At 35.3% G+C, this 9584-nt stretch overlaps 1 protein-coding gene across 4 annotated transcripts; it reads right to left on the bottom strand.

Annotated features, from left to right (window-relative positions):
• Positions 1-206: 206 nt before the first annotated feature.
• On the bottom strand, positions 207-9451 carry rnpep (arginyl aminopeptidase (aminopeptidase B)). Of its 4 annotated transcripts, none has more exons than XM_087272212.1 (11): positions 9005-9451; positions 7553-7873; positions 5644-5795; positions 4614-4730; positions 3573-3808; positions 3219-3332; positions 3013-3125; positions 1248-1356; positions 920-1144; positions 695-837; positions 207-616 (listed from the first exon to the last, which is right to left on the bottom strand). In XM_087272212.1, exons 3-11 carry the CDS (start codon positions 5769-5771, stop codon positions 470-472), a joined length of 1332 nt encoding a protein of 443 aa, XP_087128338.1. In that variant the 5' UTR covers positions 5772-5795; positions 7553-7873; positions 9005-9451; the 3' UTR covers positions 207-469. The 4 variants fall into 4 exon arrangements, with proteins under 4 accessions (XP_087128338.1, NP_001428469.1, XP_087128339.1 ...); NM_001441540.1 differs by having other exon boundaries at positions 7733-7873; XM_087272213.1 differs by having other exon boundaries at positions 3573-4044; positions 4151-4730; positions 7553-7693.
• Positions 9452-9584: the final 133 nt, after the last annotated feature.

The raw sequence follows: 9584 nt of genomic DNA, 5'->3' as shown, positions 1-9584 counted from the left end.
TTTAAGTACAACATTTTGAACTCAAACTACATAATTCAGATTACATGTAACCCGTTATCACATTGCACTAAATATAATATAAAAATACTTTTTATAATCAAAATAAAATGTAGTTTTAAAAAGCATAAGAGAAGTTCACACATCTTTCAAATATAACAAAATAACAAATGCTTAAAAATGAACTTTAAATAAAAATGTCCTGCAAATTCTGTCTAGAAATGCGATTTATTTATTAATAAAAATGCAAAACCATATGAAATTCAAATCGGGTCAGTCATTAAATGGCCCAAAATTCCACATACTTACTTTATAGAAAAAAAATCAATGATTATCTACAATTCAACCACATTTAAGAACACTTTACAAAGATTATATTAGCGCTCAAAGCTGTTTTAGGATATCAGAGCCTATTCAAAAGTACATCATTCCATACATTATTTTCCCTTCTATCTTCCCAATTCTTTGATGCTCAAACTATTATCTTTTTAACATAATTGCGGACATTGACGTGGAGCTGACCGGAGGTGGCAGAAAACATCTCTATCGCCAAGGCCTTCGTCTCCTCTGATCCGTTCCAAAGCGCCCGATACACAGGCAAAGTGTACTTCTGCTTCCCCTGCAAGCATTCATTTTTTAGGTAAAAGTCAGTTGATCATTTACCCGAATGAATTTTAAATAAAGTAGAAAATCTGACCTGGCTTGAGAGGAAATCCCGAATGTGCTGGAATCCTGGACTATACTGGTTTTTTGCAACAATCTGAGCCCATCGGACTTTCAGCTCTGCATTGTTGGACTTAATGATCTGAGAGTAGCACTCTTCAAGCTTCTTCAGGTTACCTGTTAATAGGGGGTGAATACTTATTCACAATCTGTTGAAAATACTTACAATTCCTCTAGAAGCACAAAGAGGGACCTGCACCATCAGGAAGAGGTGACTTCTCAAGGATCCTGTCCAAGAAGTAGACGGTCTGGTAGGTCTTCCATGATTTTAAATCAGTTTTGCAGATGGATTCCAAGTCCAGGTTATGGCTGAGCCACTTCTCTGCTAACAGCTCGGCTGGTTTCATCAGAGTCTGGCCGGCGGAGAGGTCAGGGACATATGGAGGCCAACCAGGAACATTGAGCCAGCTGTCAAAATCTAGACCTGCCGAAACAAGCAAAGCTGATGACAAAATACTGTCTGACCAAAGAGTGCCAATTCAGACGAGGCTTGTGATTTCGAGGCAAGAAGTGCTGCTTATGGTCACCCTCAATTTTGTGGACGTTCCTCTCCTTTAACTCTGGGAAATACTCCAGGTAAAACTCCAGCGCATCCTCGGCCAGCACACTTCTGAACTTGAACTTCTCCACATAAGCCTTGAAGAGACACAGTCACTGTTTTGACATGTTTATCAGCACGTTTTTATTCTACTCAAGTGTCTTTTAGGATTTTACACATCATTTACATTGACACAATCTACATTGTAAAAGCGCTATACAAATAAAAGTGAAGTGAATTGAATTTAGATCAGTGTTTCTCAACCACATTCCCGGAGGACCACCAACACTGGATGTTTTGGATTGGTTTAGATTAAATGGAGAAAATAAAATGATCTATGCGTTGTTGTGAAATCTATGTTTAAAATAAATGTTGTTCGTAAGAACTTTATATTTATATAAGAAGCCAGAAAAATGTATCATGGATTCCACAAAAATATGAATAACCATTTTCCACGTTTACAGTATAATAACAGTTTCCTGAACACCAAAGATGGATATTAGAATCAAACCAAATCCAACTCAACACAATTAAGTTGCTAATATGCTGAAATAATATAAAATGCTGTGATTCGATGAAAAGCTAATCAATGGAAAGAATTTAAGCAGCTTTGACAAATAATAGTTTAAGATCTACAACTACTGAACTAAAAATAATAAAAATAAATAAAAGTAAAATAAAAATCACTTATAAAAATAAAATAATAATAATATTTAAAAAACAAAACTAAAATAAAATATAAAAACAGAATTACTAAATTATTATGCCAAATATACTTAAAAACAAATGTGTTAATAAGGACTATTACTAAGTATAAAATAATGATAAGCCACTTCAACATTAGTAGTTTTTCTGGATTTACATGTGTTTGCATAAAACAAAATTACATGTATTTACATATATGTTTGCATATACAATTCTATTTGCTGAAATATTAAAAGAAAAACTCCACAATTGTGTCATTAAGACTTTCAGAAAAAGAAAAAAAACAGTGTGGGACTGATGACAGCAGTCAGAAGAAAGAATAACGTCAAACATGCTCTCAGCACCATAGAAGCTGCATTAGAAACGGCTTGCATAAGCGGTAATTTGTTTTTTGTAATTTGACGCACAGATGATATAATACATTCATAAATGCTTATAAATGTTCATACGTTTAAAAAAGAATCCAAATATTACAAACTTTCATGGATTTAATTATGATGACTATTAAATGCTTCATAACGGTCTTGTGTAAAGGGTAGTAAATCATTATTTGGTGAAATAACCCTGATTTTTAATCACAACCAGTGAAAACATTTTTCTGACCATTTCCTAAAAAAAAAGAAATGTTAAAAGCCAAATATTAACATTTTACCCATATCTAGTAAATCCAGAGAAACTCTAAATATACATCTGAAGTCAGAATTATTAGTCCACCTGAATTTTTTCACCCCAATTTTGTTTAATGGAAAGAAGATTTTATAACACATTTCTAATCATAATGGTTTGTTCTGTAGCCAATCAAAAAAATATTGCTTAAGGGGGCTAATAATACTGACCTTTAAATTATATTAAAAATTGTTACAACTGTTGTTGTTCTAGAAGAAAAAAAAACAAATAAGACTTTCTCCAGAAGAAAAAAATGTTATAGGAAATACTGTGAGAAATTCCTTGCTCTGTTAAAAATCATTTGGGAAATATTTGAAAAGAAAAAAAAATTCACAAAAGGGCGAATAATTTTGACCAACTGTATATATCTTTGTTCAGCTCACCTTGAGGAACGTGTCAAAGCGTGACTGATCTCCTGTCAGGTGTGCCAGGTAGGACACAAAGCAGAATCCTTTCTCATAGGGCGTCTCATTGTATGTGTCATCAGGATCGACACCTGCATACAAAACAAAAAATCAGTTCAATCAATCATTTCAAATGCTCAATTCATCAAAATGTGCGTTAAAACACCAAACTAGTGGCAGTTTACCCGGTTCAATCTTAACCCGTAGTTTATTGAGAGGATGATCTTCTCCAGTATTGTCCATGTGCTGTCGCAGAAGAGCTTTACCAGTTGCTGCTTCCAAACACGTATAAGCCTCTCCTGAAAATTGAAAAGAACATATATGCTTGATATGACAGTCTTGGTGAAAAACCGTCCACTTTTTCCTTAAAACTTTCATAACAATAAAAAAAAATAATAATAAAAAATAAAAATATAAAAAAGGAATAACTTAATAATAATAATAGTAAATAAAAATGACAATAAAAATAATGATACAAACAGCACTTTTTCATTGTTTCTTCATCAGTGTTCATTCAATTCAGGTCAAACGGTGTATACCATAGAGCTCCCTGCAGACCCTGCGCTGGGCGTACATAGTGAAGCCCTCATTTAGCCAGAAATCCCCCCACGTGGCGTTGGTGACCAGGTTTCCAAACCAGCTGTGGCAGATCTCGTGCACTATGACATCAGCAAGAGAGCGATCGCCGGCCAGCAGACAGGGGGTCACGAACGTCAGACAGGGGTTCTCCATCCCACCGAACGGGAATGACGGAGGCATGAAAAGCACATCATATCTGGACATATAAGATTAAGTGTTTTCTTAATGAAAGGGCTTTAAGGTTGTATTAAGCTGTGGCACCTTTAGCCCAATTGACTTTCATACCCATGTCATGATGGTAGACTGGAAAGGCAAGCTCGTAGTTTAATTTCATGGTAAAGTCTAGATGGGATACAGCTGTGGATATTCACATCATTATAGCATCAATCTTTTTTGTGACACTGTACAACAATAATTCAGAATTTTGTATTACTGTGAGGGTTAGGTTTAGTGGTAGCTTTTAATAAAAATACAATTGAATGGGTAATTTAATAAATAATACGAATAATTCTCTGTATAATTACTGTTTTTGCATTACTGTAAGGGGTTGGGATATGGGGTAGATGTAAATAAAATACAATTTAATGGATGATTTAATAAATAATATGAATAAAATTGATGGTTGGATTTAGGGAAGGGTTATGTATTATTACAATACAATTAATGGGTAAATTAATAAATCACATAAATAATTCTCACAGCTGTATCCCTTCTAGCAACATCCTAGTTTCACATATCGCTGCATTCCAAAGTTCAAGCTAGGTGAACTCTGACCTGTGAAATCGCATCACGTGATTGCGTGAGACCAATTGAAGATCAAAATGTGACCTTTCTGTATAGACATTTAAAATATAGAGCCATCGCCTTTATTAATGTCTATTCATCTTGTTTTTTCACAGCGCTGTATAACAGAATTGTGAACGTTCAAGCTTTAGTATGACCACAGCTTTAAGCATTTTAGAGCTTTCAGAATTAGAAAAGGCTTATACAAAAATTCCCACCTTCCCCAAACGTAGGGTCCAAACAGTTTCTCTCCGACAGACAGGAAGTCTTCAATCACATTATCATACTCCTGCTTGGCTGCCTGTAGTAAACAAGGTTCTGTCCAAACACGTGTCCTGAAAATGCAGTTAAAATACGTCATCATTTACTCATTATTAATCTCACGTCCCTTAAAGAAATGAGTTAGCCTTTGGAACAGTAAAAATATTTGTATTCAAATACGAAAGATTTGCTGACTCTAATGCATTCATCCGAAAATTCTGATGCTTCGAAACATAAATACATAAAAATTTTAAAACATAAAGTAAAGACATCCAAAAATAAATCCATTTCAGTTAATTAAAGAGTAATACATTTATAGTTTTTAGACTTTTATTCACAGACAAGCATTAATCAGCAATGTTTGCAACATTCAAATGTATTCAAAGTTGCTATGTGTGAGAACCAATGTACATCACATGTTTAAGCTTCTGCAAGATCCGACGAGGTTTATTCCTAGGTAATCAAACACATGTTGTTGAGCTTCTGCTTATTTTCACGCATGTTTATATTTACATTTTGTATATGAATCTCTTTAAAAGAAACAGATTAACTGGGATTCCTATTCTTTAGATGCACTTACTTAACTTGTACAAATCCACTTACTATTAAAGATGGCGCAGATATTTATTATAAATAAAGAAATTATACATAAAATTATGTTTTAACTTCATGAAGACTTCTAAAATCTGGAATCCTAACTATTACTTTTTTACTATTATTATTATTATTATTATTATTATTCAAATATTTAATTTATTGTACACTACACTTATAATGTATTATTCAATAATATTTTTTTTCCAAATATTGCTGCTTGAGTAAAAAAAGAAAAACAAAAGCTTTTTCACTAATCAAGAAATAAAGTTATTAAAAGTTACAGCATGTGCTTATAGCCCCAGCCCACACATTATAATCTCCAAAGAGCTTTAAAAACTTTATTCTCTATGATATGACCCTGGTTTACTAAAAGATTTGGGATGCATTTACCTGGGTCCCACCTCTGCAGACTGCAGGTCTCCCACTGCCAGTGCTACCAGGTAAGCAGGAATAGGATGCTCCATAGTGAACAAGAAAGCCCCGTCTGCTTTCCTCTGCTCCCATTTATTAGCGCTCATAACAGCGGTGAAGCCCTCAGGCACCTGATGAAGCCATCAAAATCAGAAGCCATTGTGTTTATAACAGATCAAAGTACAATGATAAGGCATAAACTCTGAATCTTATCACGCAGACTAGAGAAAACCCGGATCTGATCATTCTTGTGCTCTTTCTCCTTGAGAGCTTAATGGAAGTCTAAAGCAAATCATTGTATATACTGAAGAGACAGTAAGATTTAGTGTCAACATGGAGGAAAAAGCATAATAGATTTTAAACCAATGGATATGTAATTTAATTTGATTGTTTTTTACATTACCAATCAATATGTTGGACCTGACAAGGTCAATGTTTTCAGTGTTTTCTTATGCTTACCTAGCCATGAAAATAAAACTTAAAACTTGATTTATTTCTTCTTTTTTTGTAATTCTATGTGGTGTATCTTAGGGATCTATAATGGGACCATTTCTGTTTTCTCTCAAAATACTATCAATTTTTAGAAATAGGAATTAGAAATATTTAGCTTTTTTTCAGATTTACAACATTTTATTATCACTCTTATGCTGATAATTCTTTTTAATATTAGTGGAGTACCATCACAACACACAGGTTTGATTATATCTGGCCTTTTTAACTCTTAGAGTCCCTGCAGACATCACCTTGATTTTCTGAATCACCAAGCTCCACAGTTTCAGCTAAACATACTGAAGAAAAAAAGTCACATCTGGATTTGGCAAATAAAAAAAAAAACAATCAATTATTTAAAAATCTAAATGTGTTTGAAAATTAAAAGACAACAAAATAACCCCAAAGATTGCATTTGAAATATTTTGTATATTGATTCACACTATCTGAAAAAATTCTTGTCGCTTATTCAAGTTTAGGGACAACAAATAATAACTGGACTTCAAGTTGATCATTTGGTATCAGAAGTGCTTATATGAAAGGCAAAGGCCTCTAGACTGCATCCAATCATCTCTGCAATGAATCAAATAACTTATTAATAAAGTCATCTGGAATGGCGAAGAAAGGGTTCTTGTAAGACTCCCAGAGTTCATCAAGATTACTTGGATTCATCTTTAATAACTCCTCCTTCATCTTACCCCAAACATGCTCAATAATGTTCAGACCTGGTGACTGGGCTGGCCAATCCTAGAGCACCTTGACCTTCTTTGCTTTCAGGAACTTTGATGCGGAGGCTGAAGAATGAGAAGTGCTATACTGCTGAAGAATTTGCCCTCTCCTGTGGTTTGTAATGTAATGGGCAGCACAAATGTCCCAATACCTCAGGCTGTTGATGTTGCCATCCACTCTGCAGATCTCTTGCACACCCCCATGCTGAATGTAACCTCAAACCATGATTTTTCCTTCATCAAACATGACTGATTTCAGTGAAAATCTTGGGTCCATGTGGGTTCCAATAGGTTTTCTGCAGTATTTGTGATGATTGAGATGCAGTTCAACAGATGATTCATCAGAAAAATCTACCCAAGTAAAAGTCAAATTATTATATGCTGCTATTACAACTGGGATCATCGACTAGACCTTTGTCAGGTAGTGTAAAATTGTTGTGCTATGCATCATTGTAAAATAAAAAATTTAATCATTAAGAAATCTTCAAACAGAATGCTTTTTACAATCCATCCAGTCCCTGATCAACAAACTCAAACTCCATCCTTGTAACTGAATCCACTTTTACTATCATGATTCACAAAGAAAGAGATACATTTATAAATGTCATGCAAACCAGTAAACTGAACTACCCTTATTATCTCTTTACATTGGAGCGGCCCAATGGCCTCACCTGAACTGCTGCTGAGTAGGTGCTCTTGACTGCTGGAGTATCAAAGCACGGGAAGCAGGAGCGGTTGAGAACAGCCTGGCCTTGCGTAAAAACATAAGGCTTGAGCTTTCCCGCTGTCTGCTCCGGTTCCAGCCAACACACCTATAAATAAGGAGATACATGCGTCTGGTGAGAAATTACCTGCACAACAGCCGAGTAAGTGCTCTTTGTCATGGGCGTATGGAAGCCAGGGAACAAGCTGCGGTTCAGGATAGGAAACCCAGACGTGTACAAGAATGGCAGCGTCTTCTCAGCCGTCTGCACTGGGTCCAGCCATGACATCTACAGAGAAGTGATGCATGCTTGCTTGCTTGTACTATGAATCAATTATTTTAGTATTAGTACTGCTGAATTTCAGTGAGTAAAGGGTGGAAGAAGGATAGTTTTAGACGATTAAAGCTATAGAATCCCCGTTTAGCTAAAAGGTTTGTTCCAGTTCGGTTATAGTTACGTACAGTGATGCAATGTCTGATGAATAAACATCGTCATCTCTAAGCTACTGAAGAGAGCAGCTTTCTTGTGAGCATTCTGAATGAGTTTCATCCTGTTTTTAGCTCTTCATGCTTAACTCTGGGTCAGTTGAATGTTTCGATTAGATTTGTGCTCATATGCTGTATTCATTTTGTTGGTCTAAAGTACATGTGATACCATTAATCAATTCAGTCTTCTTGATTGTCTTAAATGTATCGGAAATTTTCAGGCCCTGTACAATGTTTGTACTTGGAAACAGAAATTTCTTTGTTGTTATTTTATATTTAATTATTACTCCTAATATTTCGCTCCTCTGTTGTGTGATGTTCCCCAAGGGTCTATTTTAGGACCTTTAGTTTCTTTGGCCTACATTTTTTCCACTGTTTATGCTGAATATTTCCAGATTTAATTTTCAATAATGTATCTCCAAGTACATTCACAGGTATTAATTTTGCTTTGCCAGTATGTTTTTTAACTCGTAGCAATTGCCAGTTTTGGCTTGACTTGTAGATAAAATAATATCTTGGATTGTCTGAGTGTGAATAATTTAGCAGCAAATCTTTCATTTTAGATGAACTATGCGCAAAAGTGTACCATGGTGATGCTATAAATCCAATCAGGCTGCTTTTTCTGTGGCTGGTTATGAACTTTGATATAGTCACTCACCTATCATGTGATTTCTGTTCCTTCACTGGCCATTTTTTAAATCTGCTCTTGCATTGTTCATATTCTTGTGAAAAATCTCTAAATATTCTATCAATAGTGTTGCATACTGTACTATTTGAAATCATTTGTATTGTATGTAGACATGCTGCTGTTCTTGTAGAAACAGAAATCAAACTTCCTCGCATGTCTAGTTTATTATATTGAAATGCTTGTTAACTGTCTATATAATAATTATTATTATTAACAAAAATAAATAAATATATACTGCAGGCTTACCCCTGGCCCATCAGTAGCTGTATATCTGATTGCAAGCTGAAGTTTGTCATCTGAGCTGAAAGCAGTGGGAAACTTCACCAGCAGTGTTGTCCCGTAACTGGTGAAATCCTGAGTCAGGAATTCTGTTCTGGTCCAGTCACGCGCATTCTGGCTCAATGTGATTTCATGAACAGACAGAGATGGATGAATATCTAGCTGTAACTCACTTTGACTGTCCTGAATGCACTGCAGTTCTATCGTCTCGGTTCCTGAAATAGATTTTTGCAAAAAGTCCACTTTCAGGTCGAGATGAAAATGCTCTATTTTAAACTGGCGAAAACTAGAGGACGTCGCGACGTCTTCGGCTTTGTCTGAGTACAGCGTTAATGTTTTATCCATTGCAGTAACGACAATTTTCTCCTCAACAATAGACCCAACGGGCTACAGAAACACCGGTTGGAAAGCAGCGATCTGCTTATTTCTTCACCCAGAAATGACAAGTGAACCGTGGTTGGAAGACTAATCGATAAGGTAAACGGATAGGACTAACGCCGAACCTCGCTGCGTTATTACAGCGCACTGTTGTTTGTCGTGAAGACAT

Source organism: Danio rerio, chromosome 11, assembly GCF_052040795.2.
Source record: "Danio rerio strain M-AB ecotype USA chromosome 11, GRCz13ab, whole genome shotgun sequence".
In the NCBI taxonomy this organism is placed as follows: domain Eukaryota; kingdom Metazoa; phylum Chordata; class Actinopteri; order Cypriniformes; family Danionidae; genus Danio; species Danio rerio.
Note: the sequence above shows the minus strand (reverse complement) of the source record. Positions and strands in the feature narration are given on the sequence as shown.

Excerpts from the sequence above, each read along its gene's own strand:
- rnpep (NM_001441540.1), bottom strand. The coding sequence starts at position 9,382 with ATGGATAAAACATTAACGCTGTACTCAGACAAAGCCGAAGACGTCGCG. Across the intron at positions 7,874-9,004 it reads CAGCTACTGATGGGCCAGGG|ATGTCATGGCTGGACCCAGT; the intron begins GTAAGCCTGCAG and ends ACTTCTCTGTAG. Across the intron at positions 5,796-7,732 it reads CTTACTCGGCTGTTGTGCAG|GTGCCTGAGGGCTTCACCGC; the intron begins GTAATTTCTCAC and ends TGGCTTCATCAG.